The sequence below is a fragment of the Tachypleus tridentatus genome, chromosome 12 (assembly GCF_004210375.1).
Source record: "Tachypleus tridentatus isolate NWPU-2018 chromosome 12, ASM421037v1, whole genome shotgun sequence".
NCBI lineage: Eukaryota > Metazoa > Arthropoda > Merostomata > Xiphosura > Limulidae > Tachypleus > Tachypleus tridentatus.
Window position 1 is genome coordinate 8398863 of NC_134836.1, and position 24135 is coordinate 8422997.

Below are 24135 nucleotides of genomic sequence, written 5' to 3' on the forward strand. Positions count from 1 at the left end.
TAAGGTCTGAATAACACAACGTATGAATCAAGATTTACATGTATTTATACTACAGTTATAGAAAAATGAACAAAAGTATTGAGAAGTGACTAGTTTTTTGAGATTTATGACTGCAATGTAAATCAGTTTCACTGGGCACAGGGCAATGTGGTACTGGGGCAATGGATGATGGAAGGTTGGATACATGATAGCAGATGCATTCTTGCCAACCCAATGTTTGGAAAGGTCCACCATGCAGATGTAGCAATTGCTTGAGTGGTCAGTGAGTTCATGCCAAATTCTTGGAATAGCAAACTTTATGGCTCTCTTTTTCCTCTCTGTACCATCCTGCAAAAGAGCAAAATAAAATTGTTATTATGAAGAATAAATTTATTTCATCCACAACTAATGTGTAAGAGGTTCATGCAAAATATTTTATATGTTATATTTTTTCTATCCTATTGGAAGTTAAAAAAGAAAAGAAAAAGATATTTAAATTTTAAAAGGTCTAAAATTTGTATAATATAAAATCTTACTATTCAAGCAAACAAAAATTGTCTATCTTACTTTCTAGAGTTCTTTTTTTTTTTCAGTGCTTGCAGGTAAAATGAGGTACCCAAAGTTTGTATTGATCCTGAACAGGCATGCCAAAATATGCCTTGTAAGCTTCACACATTTTAGCAGATGCTGTCACAGAGTACTTTTTTGCACTTGTCTTGATAAATTGGCTATATACATAGCAGAATGTGTATGGAGAATGCTTGCAGCTTCTTGGTGCCATCTCTGGTAAAATCAGATAGGTTTATGTGTTCACTTAGGCAGCTAGAACTAAACTGAAGTGGTGAGTTGTGAGTCCCTAATATATATATTACTATGGAAAGATCTAGAAAATTTTAAAAGGTTCTTAAAGTCTTGTAAGTTCTACAACATTCTGGAAAATTCATGTAAGTTTGAGAAAATTCTCTGTTAGCTATTCAGCACTGAATTTACCTGGAATATTCTGGAAAATGAGTAAATTTGAAAATTTCATTACCCAGGTTACAAAAGCAAAGTTTGAAGAGAAAAATAGATCTTTTCCATTTACTTTAGGCATAAGCAATTGGGAAATAACATTTTCTGTCTAGGAACAAGAAAAAGTAAAACTTTTGTTACATATTGGTTTTATTAACACTGCTGAATTAATAATTAAAATTTACTAGAATTTTTAAAAGCTGCAGTAGATGCTTTCATTGCACCATAATTTTATTAGTTTTTAAATAACCATTAAGTTCATTCTTATCAAAGATTGCTCGGAATGAAAAATAATTAAGCCCACTGGCATTTGTTTTTTTTTTTTTCCTTTTGTACTTGATTATTTTACACTACATGAAATTATTTTGTTTCTCACTTACTTACCATTGTTTAATTCTACTTTTGTTTTTAAGATTTTCATTGGTTGTTAAATATTTGGAGTGAATTTTAAATGGTAAAGAGCTTTAGGCCCATTATAACATGGAAAAGAAAATGTTAGTTTTGAATATGGTAATTGTTTATCAACATTAAATAACAGCATGAGGAACACGTGAATATATATCTATACACACATACACATGTGTATAAGGAACTAAGTTTATATTTGTAAATTCTAAAAAGGCTTCTAAAAGAGTGCATAAGATGGATATAAAGTGAAAGAACAAAGGAGGATAAAAAGGTTTTGCAACTCTTGCCCTTCTCTAACTTGCACTGAAGCTTGCGTCAGTATATAGCATGGATACTACTAACTAAAGTACTTTGGTGTCATATACACAATTTCTATTAAGATATGGTCACATAATCATACCAAAAATATGACTTTTGTAGCAATATATATACTGTATGTATTTTAATCTGAAGCTCATACATTATTTAAGATACTGATGCAGCCAAAAAAGTTAGTGTGAAAATGTTTAATTGAAGTTCACCTTCTGAAAAACAAAAAATTAAACTTAAAACATTTGCATTTATCTTAAGACTAATGAAATATTCCATTTTATTAGTATTTTTTTGTAATATTAAACTATAATAATAAAAGGGTGCGTCTGTATGATCGCCATAGCTCCAAGAGGACCAAGAAACCTGAAATTTTACACCAGGTTTACACCAGGACTCTGAGGTTATGCATGTGTTCATGTGTATCGTTTTAAACAGGCAAGCTAATGCCACATAGAAAAAAGTGCTTTCTTCATGTTACAAATGAAAATCACAATCAGATATGTTCTTTTGTTATAGAGGTACTACCACCCTGTAGTATACTGATTAGATTAACAACTTCTGATAAGAAAGGTCAGTGTGTTTTGGTAAAATTACATTCTAACAGTGACTTTTATGTCATATTGCTTAACAAAAAAAGTATAACCTAATATTATTGTTATCTATGTAATGAAAATATCAAATAAAATGTGAAAGCAACAAAACTAGAAAAATATTTATTGATTTCATAACTTAGAGTCTCTATTCATTAAAGAGGTTTTTTAAGTTAAAAATGTTTAGGATATAACAGAAAACACCATAATTCATAAATGGTTTAAGTTTAAAATTGGATCAATATTTTTACTTTCATGATAAATTTTGTGTACTTTACCCTAAGTTAGTTTATTTCACACCATGTCTTTACTTTAGGCTTATTTATCATTTTCTTTAAGCCATACCAGCATTCACTACACTTATAAGGATTCAATGCCCCTCCTGCAACTTCTGCTACTAAAATTGTAATGTATGTCAAAATTGAAACAAAAAGGCTTGGATTCATTTTGCAAAAACCAAAAGAAGCTCCCAGTTTAAGACCATGTCCACCTGCCCAATGCTTAAATATTTTCAGAATACATACACTGACACAGTAATCTACAATATATAAACCTCATAACCAGACTGAAGCCAGGCATTTTGCTAGTGCTTAATACACAAGTGCAATTAACATTATAAAAATATAAGTATTTCTCAAGAACATTGGATTATTGTTTGAATTTAATGGTAGTTAATAACACAAAAACACTTATTTACAAAAGTTTATAATGTATTGGAATAGACATTTTGTGAGCAAAACCTACAAATAATATTATAATTATATTTATTAACTACAATAAAAAAAAAATGATATTATAGTGATGTCAATATTTAATTTAAGTGAAGTTTTTATTAAAGAAATAAACAGACTACAAAGTATATACTATAAAATATGAAACGGAAGTGAAAACATTTCAAGTTGTGTGGCATTATAAATATTAAGTATATTTAACAGATGACTGAGTCTCAAATGAAGTTATTTAAAATAAGTTTAAATTTAGGATGTTTGTAAGACATTAAAGATCTAGTGATCTGTTATGAGTAAGCTTTCTTTAATGTGAAATTCAAGATCTGAAAATCTTGTAATAATGATAGAGAAATAATTTTATGAAATGTTGTAGTCTCTGCTTTTTGCATGTTAACAATTATCTAAGTGCCTGGGCTTAAGCATTGGATGGTTAATTCTACTGAAATCTCTTGTATTTTAAGCAGAATCTTGTTTTACCAATTTATGCATCTTTATAGTCACTTCACATATTTGTATATGAGCCCTGAAATTAGGAGTGTTTGTATTTGATATATGTAATGAACACTGTACAGGGAATTCAGAACATTGTGGTTCAGTTTTGGAAATATCCTAGTTTAAAGGGTAGGTCCTAATTCTTTCTCTTGCTGTCACATCATTACAAATGAAAAAAATTGTATACTATACCTGGGAAGTAAGTGTTACACACTATTCTTAGCCTAACTTGAACATTTTTAGATCAGCATTCTTATAATCCTGCCTAAATACAAGAGCATTTGTGTCAAAATAGCTTCCTTCTTTTGCACTGGAGAATATAATTTTGTAATTCACTTTCAGAATTCTTTTTGGCCAACTGATACTTGATGTGTGTCTCTTAGCTTTAAATTTAAATTGCTTTAGTTGTGGTAGTGGAGAAACAGTAGTAGGTAATGATGGTGGCTCTTAATTAACCATTTCCATTTTACGTGGTAAATGAATAACTTTCAGATACTTTACATAAACTTTGACAGCATTTAGCAGTTTTTCCATTAAAAAAGTAATAGTGCCACTAGGGAGTCCATCAGACATTCTGTAGATGGAAGAAATACAAACTCGATTGTAATGTTGTTTAAAGACAACAGCAAACTTTGGGGTCAAAGAATCATGTAGGAACTCCAAAGAATGATACAGAAATACTCCATTTTAGATTGTAATGACCATGGCAGTGGTGAATTTCCATGTTAAGCCAGTGACCATTTTGACTGTCTCAATTTTATCTTCCATTATTGATTCAATTTTTACAAATCTTACAAACACAAAAAATATTACTTACTTAACAATATGCACTACAATAAATAGTTTTTGTTTGTCTGTCAAGCCTTAGACTCACTATATTATTATTTACAAACATACTGCTATCATGTTGATCCTTCTTTAGCAACTTATGTAGTGTAAGAGGTGTAACAAAACAAATTTAATATAATAAAGTTAATACAGAACTTCAAAACTTACACTAGCACCCATAACAGACTGGATGTAAAAAAGATATTAAGTCAAACCCTTTTATTGTATCTTAAAACAACAATTAAATGACCTGTGTTGATGATGATGTAGAATTTACTTTTATAACTTTTGTTATACTATTAACTATTATTATTATTTTTAGATAAAGAAGAAACAAGCTACAAGAAATTAAAGCTAACATTAAAACTAAGAACATAGTAATTTTTGTTTAAGGAATGTTAAATATACACACACATGTATATGTGTGCTTAATTTTGTTTTTACTATTCATTTGTAATTGTTTCCCAGTTGGACTGTAGTACATTTATGGACTTACAATGTCAAAATCTGGGGTTCACTTTTCCCTGTGGTAGACACAACCTATAGCTCAATGTGGTTTTGTTTAAAATATGTAACTAAACAAACATTTATTATTTCAAACACAAGCCAGTGGTTGTGATGACAACTTAAAAATCTGAGAAGGAACACTAGATATTGTTGCAGTGGTTACTCTTGGTTTGAACACTACATTATGATTAAGCCAAAAACAATCCAACTGTTGATTTGTCTACATCTGTTATTATAAGCATCCTCATGGAGTATTAAAATAACAGCTATAATGACTCATTTAGACCCAGTTTGCCATTCCCAGAAAAACTGAAAGAGAACATACAGCTTTAGTAAGGGATGCAAAGTGCTGAACATAACAAAAAATAATACAGTTATTGGGTACTTTAGATTTTGGGTCAAGTGACCTACAAACGTTTTTCAAATTATTATTGCCACTAAGACTCATAAATATACTGGTCTTTGTGAAAATACCCATCAGGGACATTGGCCATTTTTGGTGTTTCTTCAGTCCAACGACTAGGTTACCTCCAAGTTCCACAGTGATAGTAAAGTATTTGAAAGTCCTCTTTGTTAGTGTTGAGCTTACATTGCAATGTTTGTTTCCTGTCTGCCTCCTCCTCAGGTTGTAATAACCATTTTTTATGTGCATACCATGAGTGTGTTTTTAAGTTGCTTCTCTCGTATTAATTTGAATTTGTTCTCTGATTTTCTCTATAGTTGTATTTGTACTTCATCTGAGTCAAAGAAATAGTTTTAGATACATTTACAAACAAACACTGAATAAAGATTCCCAATTTAACAAGCAGTGACATAAGAAAACGGATGTTTTGTTATTTATGGCACTTTTCATATATTTTGTAAAATCTTCATATTCTTTTGTTTTAATTAATTAATTCTAAGCATTCAACTCATATTGCTAATGCTTTTTTGTTCTGCATAAAAATAATTGCTCATTTCTTATTAGGTAGTATTGAAATAACCAGAAAGCTCTGAAACCATTATTAAAGGTGAATTTTCAACAAATTTAATAATTGTCTTAGAAACTGTACTTTGGTTAGGTATAATTCCTGTGTGGTTGCCATATTTTTAAACACTTTAGTTTTTGAGTAAAAAATGAAACAAAATATGCGGGTCCTCGAACTCAAGTTCCTCTCGGTCGTTCGGCTGTTTGCGTGACGTTTTACCACTATGACATAATAGTTGCTAAACATGCTTCATTGCACACTGACCATTGTGTTCCTTTCAGTGCTGGTGTTTTATTTAAATCTATCTGTGCTTTTTTCAGATTACATACTTTGTGAGACTATTTTTGTCTTGATATTGCTACTTTATGTTTGTTTTATGATAACATGGTTTACTGCGTTGCTTATGTCTGTAAAAATGGTTCGGTATCGGGCAAAAGCTTCTTTTTGTTTCCGTGCAAGGAGAAGGAACCGGCAAGGTGGCGACAGTGGGTATGGATGGTCAATTGGAAGAACTGGACTCCTTCACACCATGCAAAGCTTTGTCAAGATCACTTTGAATGCTCATGTTTTGTGTCAGGTCCCACTGTTTTGGATTCTGTTAGTTTCAAGCCAGGCAGGTTGAGACTGAACAACCATCTGAGACTCAACCATCGGCAGTTGACATGATCATCCCCACCATCTTTCCTCGTGTAGAGCTGAGTACTGATCTCAGCCTGCAGCATACAGGTTCCACCCCTCTAAAGCCATCCCTTGCCATCACGAAAAAACAAACTTAAAGGAATGTGTGCAGTATAAAGTGATAAACAATAACTAGTATAATATAATAATTTAAAAAGTACAAGTTTTTGAAGAATGTAACTAGACATACACATTTCACATATATGAGTGTGTTTTGCATTTGTGGCACCTGAAAGTCAGTGAAACCTTGATTTCCTAGTCTAGACAGTGGACAAATCTATCCCAAATAGAGCATATTCCATGTTTAAAAGGTGGTAGATTATTCTGTAGATGTTTTTGTATCATTTTTAAATATGGAAAAGTTTGAAGAATTCCATTTTTAAAATTTAACATTTCAAAATAAATTGATTATTCTGATTGTTACATCTAGTTTGATTTTATAGACAGAATTATGACGTATAATTTGAAATTCATTTTGTTATGAGTCATAAATACCCAGTACAATGATTGTGGAAGGGCCGGGTATTAGTTACCACAGTCGGCAAAGTATAAACAAATAAAACCCAATCTGTGATACCAATAATTTATAAACACCAGACAGGTTTTGAGATGCTTAAAATTGCACATGAAATAATACAGACCATATTTGTTGTCATAACTTAGGCTTACCATTCTTCCACTGGAGGTATGACCGATTCTCAACCGGCCTGGGTGCTATCAGTATCACTCACAGTTCCACTACTCTTGCTCGTGTAACTGTTCTCATCACTAGAACTTGTCAGATCTGTGTCAAAAGTAACTGTTCTATGTTCGTTCAGAGTAGGTTCGAATTGATATGGCACTACTCGACACTGTTCAGAACACAAAGTCAAAAGAGACTCCGCCTCTGTTTCTCCTTATACACTGGCCATGTTTATTTACATTTAACGTGCTGGTGTTGGTGGTTTGTTTGGCAACTATTACATCACAGTACTTTTCCTAGCAGCATATTAAAACTAAAATGTTCAGAATGCTGCTTGGAAAGGGCTCTTTCTGCACCAAGTTCTACGTTTCATTTATTAGCACACATTTTATAAAAAATGTGAACCTGCAAAATTAATCAGTATGAGTAGTTCTTTTGACTGCAAAGTTTTCTTTTTTCTGTAAAATTCACCTTTAATACTTTCCCATGAACCGTTTGCATCTGTGCATGGCTCTTTTGGAAATATAATTAGCTTTCACAGTGTTACTTTCAAAAGTTAATGAAACAACTTTATTATCAATATCTATCAAGAAACGTGATATGAAAATGTAATTTATAAGTCAACTTTTGATATTATCTAAATGTTAACTCCCTAATGCAAAAAAAATAAATAAATAAAAGAGTTTCAATTTTATATGTCCTCATGTGATGTGTCTAAATTCCAATTTCTCCACTTTTAGGATTTTAAAGTATCAAAAAATAGACTGCTGCTTGTATATTAAATTATTGCATGATATTTAGACATGTTATAATGAAAAATCTGCCCTCTTCAGAAATTACAAAATGTATAAGATAAAGTGACAACTATAACCAGTATATTTAATGTGATAGTAACATTATATAGTTCTAGAAACAGAAAAAAAGTGTGATGCAAATTAAATATAAAAGTGAAAGCTTTAGAATTGATGAATTAGTGATGTTTTTTTTATACATAAAGCAATTCATAATTGTAAAATTCTTTTAAGCGAATAAGGTAAAATACTGTTATTGATTAGTCAGTGATTTAACAAACTATTTCATTATTGTCCTTATTAGTCTGTAGAGCATTAGTAACACAATTCACCTATACTAACATTATCAGTAACACTGATCACCTATAGAACTTTGGTACCAATGTCTGCCTATAGTAACAGGGTCTTCTAGTATTTAATACTGATGTTATCCTCTAAAAACACACTCTCTGATGCCTCGTCATGGCCCCCAGCAACACTCTCTTCCATTGCCATGGTAGTATGAAAACATTTGCTTGTCATGTTGGCCAAGCAGGACAATCTCTGTTTCCACTTTGTGGGACTATTGTGTCATCATCATCTTTCCATTCCCCTCTTGCTTCAGGGCAGCATACATGCCACTCTCTGGTGGAATGCTGCTCAACACTTGCTCTAACTGTTTATCATTACAAAAAATGTGTAAAGTTACTAGCTATTATTTCTTTAAAATATTGATAAAAATAAACTGCTCAATATTATCCACAAAAATGCAATAATCAACAAATTTCATAAGTGTCATATAAGTATTGTAGTGCTAAGCATCAATATAACACTAAATGCAACAGAAATACAATATCTAAGTAAAATAAGTGTAACACAGTTGTGTTAAACTAAATGACAGGAGAACAGTTTCCTCAGACTTACAGTATTACAAAAATTGAACAGTTTTTTTAAAATAAAGTGTTTGAAATAGTCCAGTGCATTTTTGTGTTATTAACACTTAGTAGCATATCAAAGGTAGTTTTACTATAAACACCTACAAATCCCTTTATTATTGATTTGTTTTTCCTAATAACATGAAGCAATCAAGGTGTTGTTATAAGGTGTCTTTTTGTAGCTGTTGACAATTTTTATTACTGTAAAAAAAAGAAAAAAAAAAAAAAGAGTACTTTTGGGGCGTAAGGGCAAGAAGGCAGGAGCTTGAGTCCACCCAGCCATCTCCTTGTGTGTGTATCACCAAAATATTAAAGAAACTTTCATCTTGATGCTCAGGTTCAAAAGTTAAAGTTTTTTACTCTTTTTTTAAAACTTATATTTTGCTAGTTAGACAATTAAAAAAAATGAAAGAAGTTGATAAATCATCTAATAATATCAAACTAACTGAATAGAGTTAAGTGAAGCAAACAAATCAAAAATAATTAATTACAGAAAAAAAATTATAAATGCTTTGGATATTTCTTTTGAAAAATAATTTAAGGGTCTCACTATACATTTTAAAAACTATAAATATAACTGTAATTTAGTACTTTAATATTAACTCATACAAAAATACTCTTAAACAATAAAATAACACAATGATAAACCTTTAATGCAGAAAAATATCATACAGAAATAAACTTTAGTAACATACATACATGCTTGATTTATACTGAATAGATATTTTGTTGTAAACAGCAGCAGAATTTTTAGCCTAGTTATAGCTTGATTAGAAAATCTTATAAATTCTAGTAGTTTAGAGATGTTTTATTTTATTGCCTTATATATTTTGTTTTAAAATTTATATTTGAATGGTGCATGAATATTGCTTGGAACACCAGATTTATGAGATTCAACAAAAACAGGGTAGAATATCAAATATTCTTCTATAAGTGACAACCAGAAATCCTTGTTTTTTTGTCTAGTTTTATTGTTCTATATATTTATTAGAAGGAAGTGAGTAAAAATTATAAACGTCTCAGCTTATGAAAGGTTTATCTGTGAATTTCTGAAGCTTTTACCGAGTCAGTCTGATTGTAGAAATGTTATCAGTAAAGAGTGAAATAAAAAGTTAGAAAATAACAAAATAGTAATACTAATACAATTTTTCCCTCTGCGCTTACTACAATATTGACTAGTTTTAGTCATTAACTTTTTTATCCCATCTGTTTTCTTTTAATTTTATTATTTTAATGCTGTATTTTGTATCAGTGGAGCAATGATCTTACTGTCAAAAGCAAATCACAGCAGAAGCCCCTTAGCTGTTTCCAGTAGAGCTAACAGAAAAGAGCATGTCATCAAGTATTGTACTAAATAATATTTCACATGGCATTCAAAATAGTTTACCTCTAGATGTTGTATATGACTGATGAGTTAATTTACAAAAATAAGTGATTAATTATAATTTTAGTTTATAAAACTTGATACACATTTAAGAGTTTGTAGATGTTATGCAGATAAAATATGGAAATAGATACTTTTATTATAAATTAGCATAAATATCACCTTTCACTCAGACTGACTCAATAGGAGATAAACCTTTCATGAAATATATTAGTAAACATTCCTTTATTTTTCATTTGTATAATAGAGGTGTAATCTTCAGTAAAATCTTGCCAAATTTTATGGAAATAGTATGTTCAGAATTACTGTATATAGTTCTATGGATGCTTAAATTAACCCACTTCATTCTTGTAATATTAATACAATCATATAAAATTATACAAAATTCCCTAGAAATAACATGTTATTGTCTAATGACTTTAAAATCAAATCCAAATATTGTACAGTTTACACAGAGTTAGGTCAAAGCTCTACTCCTTATGTTAACCTGATCAGCAATCATAGTAGATGGTTTTAGATTTGTGATTGGTACCATAATGTCTTGCACAGTGAAATGATCTTTGACTAGCCTTCTTTATATCTGCCAGCTCATTCTACAAGTAGTAAACTTTTTTTTCTAGTTAAAACAGGGCCATTGTTTTTGGTCACAGCCAGTCTTATTTTGGTTGCAAAAGAGCCAAGCTTTTGTCCATTTGGCAGCTGTGTCTAGAATGTGCCATTTAAAGAGGGAATCTAATCTAGCATAAAGAAGGTTTTAATCACCATGAATGGTTTTGCTGGGAATTCTATTCTCAACTCTTTTTTTTTAGGCCTATTTCCAGGGCTGCTTGATCAGTGATGTCTCAGCAGCTGCTGAGATAAATGTCCTTTACCTCATTTAAAGTGTGGTTAATTCTGTTCTTGATGTTGATACTGTCTACTCCTAACATGGTGATGACAGAAAAAATGACTCACCACAGGCTGGCACATCTTCACTAGAGTTAAAGTATAACTATCATATTCAAAAAGACAGTTTGCCATCTTAATGAGAACCCCACTTTTAGTAGTTGTTTCTTACTACTTTAACCTTACCTTTTACCAGATACTTATTATCATATCATTTGGTTATGTATTAGCAAAAATACCCATCTTCCATTGAATTATTAGGTTGATAGTGTGCGTATATTCTGAATCTATTTTAGCCAAAAAGTATAACCTATATACTTATGTTTCTATGCAATATGACATAAAAGCTATTGATGGAACACACTGTTACCAAAAAGCACTGGCTTTACTATAGATTTAGAAGTTATGTGGTTCTTCATTAGCTTGCCCTATTAAAAAGATATGTATGCTCACGTGTAAACATATGGATAAGTAATAATACCCAGTTGCACGCTCCTTGGGTTACCTTAGTAGGGGTGCAAATTTCAGGTTTCTTGGAGATACGGAAGTTATAGATTCTTTTCTGTACATTGCCTCATAAAAAGATGTACACACAAATGGATATGAACTAATACCCAGGTACACACTCTCAAGGTCCATTTAGTACGTATGCAAAATTTCAGGTTTCTAGGTTCTTTCCTCTGAAATATTGTGGTCACACACAGAGACCTATAGACATGCCCTTTGATTATTACAGATGAAGTGAAGAACTACAAAAAATCAATACACACGACACATAAATCTTTCTACAGACGTTCGTTGTTTGTTATTAAACACAAAGCTACACAAATGGCTATCTGTGCTCTGCCCACCACAGGTATCGAAACTTGTTTTCTAGCAGTATAAGTCCGCAGACATACCACTTAATAATTACGTTAAAAGATACGTTATTTTATATGAAAAGGCTGCTTTTCTCTTGCCAAAGTTTTATACGTGCTTAGTGGGGTTGTGTCTTGTCTTGGCATATATTTACCCATTGCTATGCATTATATGTATGGTTTTTAGTGACAAACTATAAATGCGTACTATATTCTCAAACAAATCTCCTGCTTCAGCTTAACATTTTCATAGCAACCAAAGAGGATAGCATTGATTTGAGATTCTTCTACAATATTTCTCATCAAAACAGTCTTTGATTTCTAAATCTTGACCAGAAGCTTGCGAACATTTGATTAGTAGGCCTTTATTAATTTTTTGAATATTCATTAAGGGTGACTAAATGTAAAATAAAAAGTTCTATAGAAATGAAATTAAAATAATTTTTCATTCAAATTATTATAATAGTAACAATTACATATTTTAGACTTAAAGCTTAAACTACTCACAATCGACAGACGAAATACAAAAGGTAGGAAAGTCTAGGACAAATTCCATCTTTCTATAGAAAATATCTAATAACAAAAACATCCTAACCGTTAAACTAAAACAAACCTACGTATGTTAGTAGAACAGATCGATAACTCTATATTTATATAACCCATTACTGTACTGATTTAAAAAAAGAGAGTCGAAAATGTAGTTTATTAAAAATACCTCGACCATTGTCTAGCTTTCCGCCAGGTGCCATCCACTCTAATGTCACATTTAATGTAATTTGGTGTTGTTGAACGTTCAGTACTTGCAGGTCTGATACTCGGCTGGGAGGAAGTAGAATCTCTTTAATACGATGCAGGTTGTGCTTCAGATAGAATGTTCCAGCGTAGCAACACCGTTGAATACGGTGCGAATGGTTGTTAGAGTAATATTCCGGTAGAGTTATTACTAATTGGGCTAAAAGTACATACATCGCTAAAATAAGTTGCTTCATTTCATATGGCACCATGCAAGAGCATAATATTAACAACACATGAAAACTAGACCTAAGAAACTAGAATTTGGTTGGTTGGTTGCTTGCTTGTAATTAAGCGCAAATGTTTCATATGTTTCAATGCATGAACATAAAATTAAGGACGTGAAAGCTGGAACTAAGAAAAATGTATTTCAGAACGGCGATTATATGGGAGTAATAAACTAGACTTTGGATTGGTTGCCTGTAGTTAAGCGCAAGTATTGAAACCCAGTTTCTCACGTTATAAGTTTGGAGACATTCCGCTGTGTCACTGGGAGACGGAAGAAAGTAGAAGCAGAAAATTTTAATACCGATGTAAAATTTTCGATTGTTGGGCAGGTTCTTTTGGCTTATTTGGTAAAAATTAATGTACTATTAATGATAAATAATTTAGTCCTTTAAAGTGTTCTTCACACCACGTTCAACGGTGGACCTAATTTCATAAACAATGTTTGAACAAAACTTCCGAGACTAATGGCACTCTTAATTCACAAATAAACTTCTTTTTCTGGCAAACTTCCTTTGTTGTCCCCCGGTGAGACAGCGCTAAGTCTAATGGACTTACAATACTAAAATAGGGGATTCGATTCCCTGCGATTGGCACAAGTGTTGTTGTTTTTTTTAATTTCGCGCAAAGCTACATGAGGGCTAGCTAAGCTAGCCGTCCCTAATTTAGCAGAGTAAGACTAGAGAGAAGGCAGCGAGTCATCATCACCCATTGCCAGCTCTTGGGCTACTCTTTTACCAATGAGTGAACGAAAACAATGAAAGAATATAGTCCACAGCAATATCGTTATTATATACAGACTATTATGAGGTTAATTAATTCATTAAACACCGTTCAAAATTAGTTCGATACAGTGAATGCAATACAACTTAAGACATTTCACAAATCAAACAAGATTTGTGAATTTTAATCCATTTGGTACTCTTATCACTGCATATATTTTAGGATAAATTCTATCCTAAAACAAGTTTTAGAAAAAACAAAACCTTCTCGCACGTATCTTTCAAGTACTAAATAAATTCGTTCAACCTTAATCTAATTATATTTTTTTCTGATTAAGTTTGTAAACGCTTTCTTTTGATGTGAAATTTTGGATGCGCATTATTTTTTTACGATATCATCTTCAGTTTTATATTCACAGGTCTAATCCCTTGATCAGATAAATAAAATTAAGAACTGAAAAATTATTACAACTCACACATTCGAAACGTTTATGTTTGGACGTCATATAATATCAATCTTCACACGTCAATTTGACCTTTTTGTACTGGTATAAAGTCTATATAATTGATGCTAGTAACTTTTGGTATAGTGTGTAAATATTTTTATTGTATTATTATTATTATTTATTTCACGAAAGTTGGCATTCTTTCAGTAAACACGATTAACCTTTCGCATGCCATAAATCATATTTTTAGTGAGGTATCTTATACAAATTAAATACGATTTGTCGTATAATACATCGAGTATCTGTTTTGAATAACCAGTGTACAAAGGAATTTTCATATTAAAAATGAAAATACTTTTCTTCATCTTATAAGTCTCAAATTGCATTTGTGTAATCTTTAAAATATTTTAAAACACATATGAAATGTATGTTTTCAGTAAAATGTTTTATTTTAGCTGTTATTTTCTCCACTCTGTATCCATATAAGGTTGGTAAATTTGACTGATTTTGTAATCTTTCCCCATAAAAATGAAATAAATTTAAATTACCCCTCCCTTTCTGTCTACAACAACTTCAAATTATAACATAAACCTACATTTATTTATATTAAGTAGTTTTAAATTCGTAACTGAATACATCTATTTGTAATACAATGTATTGTTTTATTGGTCTTTGAAGCGTGTCTAATTACTATTCGTGCCATTATAAGTCGTAAATCACTTAGGGAACGTACAGCTCACGTTACGGTATCGAATTACATTACCTACTAACTACTCCGAGTGTCTTGCGAAATATTTTTATGATGTTATTATTGTTTATTTCACTTAACTAACCTAAAAATATATATATTTTTGACATTTTAGTTACTTTTATGATAACAAATAAATAATAAACATGAAAAACAAGAAATAACTTACACAATCTTCCTTTTTGTTCTGTCATTTGTCGATAAGACTTAATCCCAGATTTTTTATACTAGTAGAAGTACTGTATGAAATAATTTTTAGTTAATTAATTAATGCACCAAAGAACATAAACCAAGATTGTTAAAAGAACGGTGAATTTTTTTCTGGCTTTTTAAGTATGTGATAAGAATCGCTAAAAATTCATCAAAACTATTGTTAACTTTTACGTGGGAACGAATTTATACTTTGAGTGGAAATGACATCATTCTGTTTGGAACAAAACGTTATAAAATACATCATCTGATAGATGAAAACCTCCACTTTCCATTGGTTATGGGTAATAGTATATAATTAAGTGTAATAGACAAATATTAACAAATTTGGTGCGGAAGGATGTGTCAGAGTTTCAATTCATAGTTTTGTAACCAAACACAATTGAAGGGTATAAAAATTATGGTATTTCTTAGCAATTACAATTTTATAGTGAGTAGTTTGCGTTTAATTTCGTACATTCTGAAGGGGTATTGGATAAAATAGAAAGAAGATATCTAGAGAAAATGTGTCACGTGTGTCACACTGGGGAAATTCAGGGTTTTTATAAATATTGCTTTATAAAATTATTAACTTAACACTCCTACGAAAATTGGGGCCTAATAGGCCCCAGAGCAACTTGAAAGGTTATTAATATTAGGCGAATAATTTTGTATTTAAATGAAATTGCCATTAACTGACCCTATCTCATTATATTTTAAGGAGCAATAATATTTTGACTTTTCAGACATTTGCGAAATAATATTTAAAAAAAATTTAAAACATCCACTAATAGTATTTTGGGGCCTGTTAGGCCCCAGAACAAAAAACATAAAAATGACTTTATATATTTCCTGAATAATTCTAGAACAGGCCTGGGCAACCGAAAAAAGCAAATTATAGTAAAAATATATTAATTTTACAACTTCTTTTCAAAAGATTGATATTTAGGATAATAACTCTACTCCAACAATAATTTTAGACGGTCCTGATTATTGCCTAGTTTGCCCACGCCTGTTTTAGAACATTCTAGAAACTTTACAGAAGTATTTAGAATAATCTAGAATATTCTTGAAGCTTTTAGAATATTCTAGAAGAATCCACAAATCCTATATATATAGGAGCTGAAATCTTCAAACCGTGTCAAAAATGATATCTCTGACAAAACCATCCGACGATGAAAGGGAACATGATAATGTCGAAGACTACTCTGAAAGTTGTGATGATGATCCTTCTGAAGCCGAAAATGATGAACAAATCGCGCCGTACCCTTCTGAAAGTGAAGAAAGTAATCAAGAAGATCTTACTACGATGCCAGTGAACGAACTTTTGTCCAAAGATAAGAATTTTCGTTATTCAACAACACCTTCAAGGATCAACAGGAGAACCGCAGCTCTCAATATATTCAATGGGAACCCAGGCATTACAAGGCAAGCTGCTCCAAGAGTCTCTACACCATTCGAAATATTCAAAATTTTCATTTCTGATAATATGATGGAACAGATCATTCACTCAACAAACACCATCATGAAAGAACCAATTTTTGAAGAAGACCTCTGGAAATGGATCGCAGCTAATTTTTTCCTTGGAATAAGCAAATCCAAAATGCATCGATAGACGAAATGTTTTCAACCGAATTCGGTTTGCCATTTTTGCGAAAACTGATTACACAAGACAAATTCAAAAAAATGTGCTCAAAAATCAGATTTGACATCCACTCTCAAAGAAATAGAGAAATCAAAGATGCCGCCATCTATGGAGTCTGGAAATTGCAAAAACAGTTACAACCCAAGCGAATACCTGACAGTGGATGAACAACTATGTAACTTCAAAGGAAGAGTTGGTTTCAGAACATACATTCCGACAAAGCCAGGCAAATACGGAATAAAGATTTGGTGCCTAACAGATGCAAAGACAAGTTACCTCCTCAACGCTCAAATTTATACTGGAAAGGTTGGAAATACGACAGAAACAAATCAAGGAGAAAGAATAGTCAGAGAACTGAGTCAGCCATTTCTTGGAAAAGGAAGGACAATAACGGCAGATAATTTCTTCACAACAATGACACTTGCCAAGTACCTACGAACAAAAAGAACAGGACTTGTTGGAACCATACGGAAATTAAGAACCTTCCTGCCTCCTGAAATAAATGCAAAATCTAGAGAGTTATCACCAAAGTTTTTCTACCATGACGACATCACTCTTTTCAGGCACTCAGACAAACCAGGAAAATATGTGCTACTACTGAGTTCTCAGCATCAGTCTGGTGAAGTAGAAGAGAATGGAAGGCCCGAAATCGTCAATCTTTACAATGCAACGAAGGCAGGTGTCGACACTCTTAATCAACTGGTGAGATATTATACAACAAAGAGGCGATCAAAGCGCTGGTCAGTCAGCATATTCTATAACATTCTAGATCTTGCTGCGTACAATGCTTTCGTTCTATACTCGACAAAACATCCAGAATTTCTTCGTCAACATAAATCAAGAGCCAGAAGAGAATTTATACGGCAATTGGTGCTTGAAATCAAAGAAATTTACTGCAAAGATAATGACAAAACAACCTCATGTGAACCGCCTGCAAAGAGGGAAAAATGAGAACGATGCCATTTGTGCGGCAGATCAAAAGATAGACAGTCGAAAATTGTTTGCTCAAATTGTAAAAAACATGTTTGTCAGAGCCATTCTAAAGTTTTTTTATAATGAATGTTGCTAAATCACTGTGTTTCTATTGGAAAAATATATGGGGCCTGATAGGTCCCAAAATCACTTTAGTGGATGTAAATATTTTTTTCGTAGGAGTGTTAAGCTTATATAATAATAAAATATGCGTTATGAGCTTAAATTTTGTGCTATACTAATTGTTATAACGTAAAACAAAAAGTAGTTTAATAAAGGTTTGAACGTAAGACACTAAAACCTTATGTCATGCGCAGTAAAGGATATCCAAGGCTAGAGAAATACACTGTGCGACTTTTTTCTTTTTAAAAATTCTCACTTGTTAGTGTGTTTCGCATATCAAACTAAACACGGTATTTTTGTCAGATATTTTTCTCATATAAATTCATGTTTTAGAATAAGAAGTAATTTCCTTATAATTTTCTGTAAATCATTGTAAATTCATTTCTGTATCTATGACCAAAAATAATTTTTTTGGAGTATCTAATTAGACTTCCGTAAAGGTAATTAGATAAATACATAATATAAAAAACGTTATACTTACGTGCAGGAATGTTTTTTATATGATATTTGAGAAAAGATTTTACAACAGCTCCGTCTTCAACCAAAACAGTCACTTTCACGTGGTACGAACCATTTCCTTGGAAATCGGTAAAATAGGCTGAATGAACACCATCATTTGCGCTTAGATCAGCCCCTGTTGATATAAAATACTAAATCTGCATCTACAATCATCTATACTCTAAGGTACTTTTCTGTATTTTTGTTCACTGAGTCATTCTCATTTGAAAGCAGATAGAATAAGGTCTGTTAGAAGTTTTAAAATAAATATAGGTTTCCAGTTAGTAACTAATAACGCTTTTGAGATATCCTCAAGTATGCGACCCCCCCAGAGCTCAGCGATAAGTCTGAAGACTTATCATTCTAAAAACTGGGATAGCTGCTCATGGTGGGCACAATATAGATAGCCCTTGGTGTAGCTATGCGCTTAACAACAAAGAAACAGGCTTATGGGTAAAATTATAAAAAAAAATGAAACAAAACGAAACAAAGCAAAGTATTACTACTTATTTGCAATACTAAAGGAAATTATTGTTGTCTGTAGTTAATCACAAAGCTAAACAAATGGCTATCTGTGCTCTGCTCACTACGGGTATCGAAACCCAGTTTTTGGCTGTATGATTCCGCAGACGTACCGCTGTGCTGTTGAAGGAGCCTGAAAGATAAACTTATGTTTCGTGTACAATGTACATATTAAAACTATCTGACTACTGAAATAATGTTTAAGAAAAGTGCAAATAAATGTGTGTGTATATATATATATATATATATAGGGGATTGAATTTTTGAACCTACCGTATAAGAAGTGTTTGGAGTGTTATATGAGCTAAGGCCAGTGGAAGCGTTTTAGGTATGCAGCATTATTAAGTGGAATAATATATATTTGTTAAGTAAATAAATTTTCTATATAATGCTGTGTTGTATTATATAGCTGGGCATGAATGAAAGAAAACCCTCAAAGCAGAATATGAAGCGTTAATAGTTTTGATTTGGGTTTGATTAATTTACATATTATAAGTATTATTTTATTACAAGTTACATATTTTAAAGTAATAAATAATATTTTAAAAACAGGTACCACGTTTAGCTCAGTGGTTCAATTATTCTAGCACCAGTGGTCAAAATGTAGCTATTTTTAAAATAATTTTTGTTACTGTATAATCTGTAACTTGTAACAAAATGAAAAGAATACGAAGTTGTTTTATTTGGATTTAAAGCCAAGAAGAATAATTATAAATAAAATATATCTCTCACGTAACATTACTTATGTAAACATTTTGTTTTTGTGGATAATCACCATCTTAGAGTAAGTTTTTGGGATTTGTTCTGGATCGAATTCTTGGTAAAGTAACATTATAAAAATTATGGTTTCGAGAAGGGTAAAATCAAATATCTTGGTTTGCCAACATTTCAATTTTTTTTTTCTTTTTCCGCCCATAATGATATCAGCTCTTTTTACTCTCCCTTAAATTATTAGCAGAGCATTGAGTTCACCATCGTAATGCCTTTAAGCCTAATTATCGACCTCTAGGCGGCTCTAATGAAGTATTTGAGAACATATAACAGTTATAGAATAGTGCCCACGACATGTTTGCGGACTTATATTGCTAGAAACCGGGTTGCGGTACTCGTGGTGGGTAGAGCACAAATAACCCTTTTATTAAAATAAAATAGAGAACAATTTTTCGACCTCCTTAGGTCATCTTCAAGTTAACAAAGAGAATCATCACGAAATAACCATTTGTGTGTACTTAATAATAAACAACAAAACTGTAACATAGCGACTTTTCAAAATTATAGTATCAAAACGTACAAAAATCTGTTGTCGTCATTTCTCATATAAACTTGTTTCTCTATATGTATAAATATCATCTGAAATTTGTAATTATTTCATTCGCACAAAGTATTGGTCATAGGGCGTCATACTATAATGGAACTCTTGCTTTAATAATGTGTGTCTGTTTATTTTATAGCAAAACCACGTCGGGCTATCTGCTGAGCCCACCGAGGGTAATCAAACTCCTGATGTTAGCGTTGTAAGTCCATAGACTTACCATTGTACTAGCGGTGGGTGCTTGAGTGATACTGGAAAAACGTTTTTAGTTACACGATATGCAACCGCAACTTCGAGAACGTTTTATCCTGTGTGCATGTAGATTTGCAATAGGGGTCACGATTTTTCCGTTTCGCCTCTCTTCCCTTCCTTTTTCTCCATTCTCGGAGTGCAAATATTCACTGGCGCCATCTGTATAAATATAATAGTACTGTCTGTTGTATGTCTAAGGTGTAGGTGGATCTTTACCAGATTTTGTATGGAGGTTCATTAGGTCCATGGGGAAATACACAAAAATTTTCAATTTTGCATTTTGCGGTTCTTACGAGTGTTTTTGCGGTGTTTTTTGTGCCACTACTTCGCCCCTGTTGACGGATCTTCACCAAATTTGGCATGAACGTTTGTTGGATTCATGAGAAGATGCATTCACATTTACGGTTTCACATCTTGCGTTTTGCTGTTTTTATGAGGGCTCTTGGAATTTTAACTATATATATATATATAAAGGAAACAACTTTTCATGTTCTAAGATAACCTTTCATTAATCATGAATTTACATAACTTCTGTCGAGGGTACGGTTACTTCAGCTATTTAAAATAAAAGAAGTTGTAGAAGTTTTCGTCAAAACTAACTTCTCAAGATTTTATAGTTGGTTGGATTGGTGTTTTATGGCGCAAAGCAACTAGGCTACCTGCGCTAATTTTATAGTGAGTAATGTCGTGCTTCGTGTACGAAACGCATTTAGACTTTAGGCTTAATTGTCGATTTTTAAGCGCCTATTGTAATTTTTGTTGAGGTGTAATGATTTGCGTTTTTTGTAAGCCAAAGAAAGGTGTAAATTAACTTAATGTGTTTTTTTGCGTGTTTACTTCTGTTACTGATGTATTTGTCTTTAAAGTTAATTTTATAAATCTCGTAATTTTGCACTTATATAGAACAATGCACGTTTAAAATCATTCACTTTTGCTGTCATATAAACGTAAAAGTGTTATTGTCCTATTAGTCAAGAAGAATATTGGTTTTCCACGTGAACCAGCACGCATACAAGCATATACTACACTGACACATACTGTTATTTTAATTACATTATTATAAAATTTGTCCAACATTCAACAAACAGTTAAAAGAGAACTAAGATATTTTTGAACACAAGGTTTTTAAACATGGATTAGGTTTGCTCCTAATAATACTTAATAGTATGCACTTTTAATATTGCAGAAACATCAATCCAGTCAAATATTTTCACTCCAGAAAGTTGCACTATGCTATTAGTTGTTAAAACATAGTATCAGATATTGTTAAAATAGAAATAAAAACCCAAAGCACCAACAAAATCTAGTTATAAGCTAAGAAAAAGAAGTATTGAATTAAATTTTTCTGTGTTCTGTCTCATTTTGAAAATAAACCCACGGTAAAATGATTATATAAATATCTACAATAATAATCTAAAACAAACAAAAAACAACAGAAATATCAATTTCTAACACACATTAAGTAATCAAAACAGAAAGAAAATACTTGTCGGTGTTTGATATAGTTATTAATTATTGTTTTGTTTTTTTAATGTTGCGCAAAGCTACACGACGGCTATCTGCGCTAGCCGTCCCTAATTTAGCAGTGTAAGATTAGAGAGAAGACAGCTAGTCATCACCACCCATCGCCAACTCTTGGATGGTCTTTTATGAACGTATAGTTGGATTGACTGAAACATTATAATGGCCCACAGTTAAAAGAGCGAACATGTTTGGTGTAACGGGGATTCAAACCCGCGATCCTCAGGTTACGGGTCGAACGCTTTAACCCACCTGGCCATCCTGGGCCTAGTTATTAATTATTTAAAGTGTTAATGTTACGCATATCGATACATGCAAACAGTTTTAGTGTTCAATATTACTCAGTACACCTGTAATACTGGTTCTAAGTACTTAATGTTACTTACAGCGATGTTCACTACTCTCATAAAATATTTAGTCTTTGTTTTTGCAGTCTACTAATTTTATTAATATTGTTAGTTTTTCATATATTGTGATTTTTATTACATTTTTATACACAGTACTTGACAGAAAAGTTACATACTTTAACGCTCACTCAATGTTTTATTTGTTCCTATGTTCTGATTTTCCTTATTTGTTTTCCCTTTTGATGTTGTGACTTTGCCTTAGACAACCACTGATAATATAATATCAGGTCTGTTATAGAGAATAGAAGGCTGAGAAAGCAACTTGATAAAACGAAAAATGCATTTCGAAAGAAAATGCTGGAAACGCGAGTTCTGATGAAGCCTTATCTCTGTTTATTCATTAAATAATATTGCAAGTCACAAGGAACAACAAATAAAGTATACAGAAGAAAAAAAAAGTCATTCTTTGCCTGTTCAGGTTATTCCGAAGTTGTTGTTCATTTTATTACTTTCTATGCTTTTTGTAGAAAATTTTCTTCCAATATATGATGTTTTGCGTTAATATATTCTGTGCTTTCAAAAGTTTATATCGATATGATTAAATTTTTCAAGACTTTCTTGGGCAGAAGAACTAACAAAAGTGGTTTAAGTTTTAAAAAAACTCTGTTTAATAAGCACAGTTTACATAATTATGAATTAAAATTTACTGCTATGTTGCTACGCAAAATATACAATATAATATTAATTCTATCAGGTAAGATGTTTCCATTGTGTTCCAAACACCCTTGTTTACCCATCTATTCGTTGGTAAAAGAGTAGCCCAAGAGCTGGTGGTGGGTGGTGATAACTAGTTGCCTTCAGTCTAGTCTTTTACTACTAAATTAGGGACGACTAGCGCAGATAGCTCTCGTGTAGCTTTAAGCAAAATTCAAAAGGAATCAAACTTCAGATTCATGTGATTCTCTATTTTTGCAAATCATAACACAAGAGAAAGGCAAAAGTTTTTCATATTTTGTTAGTAACTATTTCTTCACAGTGAACCACTGAAAACGTTTAATTGGTTTATGTTCATCAGTTGGTAATAAATATTTAAGATAAAAGTCAAATCCATAAAATCTTCGTCAGACTTTTCCCCAATTTTTATGTTGCAATTATTTTATCAAACTTTTTAATCCATACCTTCATTTACACCGTAATTTCATGTTGTGTACCTTAACAATGAAATAAGTTAGTTATCCTATTTTTTATGTCTGCAAAATTACTCATAATTTGTTTTTCTATTTTAAGTTTTTTCATGAACCAATTTTTACTGGGTTTGGCATCATTTAAAAGGCCAAATTTGTCACTGGCTTAGCTGGCATTACAACTGTGATATCCTACATTATTTATAATATCTGTTTAATATAATAATACTCAATTTTTATAATATTTTGTAAAAGATTTTAAGAAAGTCCAATGTTCTGTCGTAGAATAACATTATAGGTTTATTTATTAATAATATTTTAAAAAATCACGTTTTGCTTTAAGTAACCTATTGAAAAAATCATATACAAGCTTACATTGTTAATTTATTTCTTTATCGAATTGTTTAGTATTATTTTAAATATCCTGTATTTAAAGTGGTACTGATGCAATGACACTAATCAGAGCGGTACTGTTAATAGCATAGACTTCTACTGTGTGAGGGTTAGAGCATTGCTGAAGAAATTCAGTTTGTGAAATAGTTGATATTCGAAAAAGAAAATTCATGTTTTACGTGCACAACATTCTTGGTTGTGGTATTTTGTATTTTTAATGCAGAAAGTTT

At 31.6% G+C, this 24135-nt stretch overlaps 1 protein-coding gene and 1 long non-coding RNA gene across 6 annotated transcripts in view; one reads left to right on the top strand and one right to left on the bottom strand.

Moving 5' to 3' along the window:
* Positions 1-24135, top strand: part of LOC143233985 (uncharacterized) — a 33314-nt gene that overhangs the window by 8125 nt on the left and 1054 nt on the right. The gene's annotated exons all lie outside the window — the stretch shown is intronic.
* LOC143233984 (uncharacterized) lies at positions 24-15312 on the bottom strand. Of its 4 annotated transcripts, XM_076470946.1 has the most exons (4): positions 15117-15312; positions 12730-12966; positions 7171-8629; positions 24-327 (listed from the first exon to the last, which is right to left on the bottom strand). In XM_076470946.1, the coding sequence occupies exons 1-3, from the start codon at positions 15139-15141 to the stop codon at positions 8493-8495; spliced, it is 399 nt and encodes a 132-aa protein (XP_076327061.1). In that variant the 5' UTR covers positions 15142-15312; the 3' UTR covers positions 24-327; positions 7171-8492. The 4 variants fall into 4 exon arrangements, with proteins under 4 accessions (XP_076327061.1, XP_076327060.1, XP_076327059.1 ...); XM_076470945.1 differs by lacking the exon at positions 15117-15312 and having other exon boundaries at positions 8338-8629; positions 12730-13273; XM_076470944.1 differs by lacking the exon at positions 15117-15312 and having other exon boundaries at positions 12730-13273.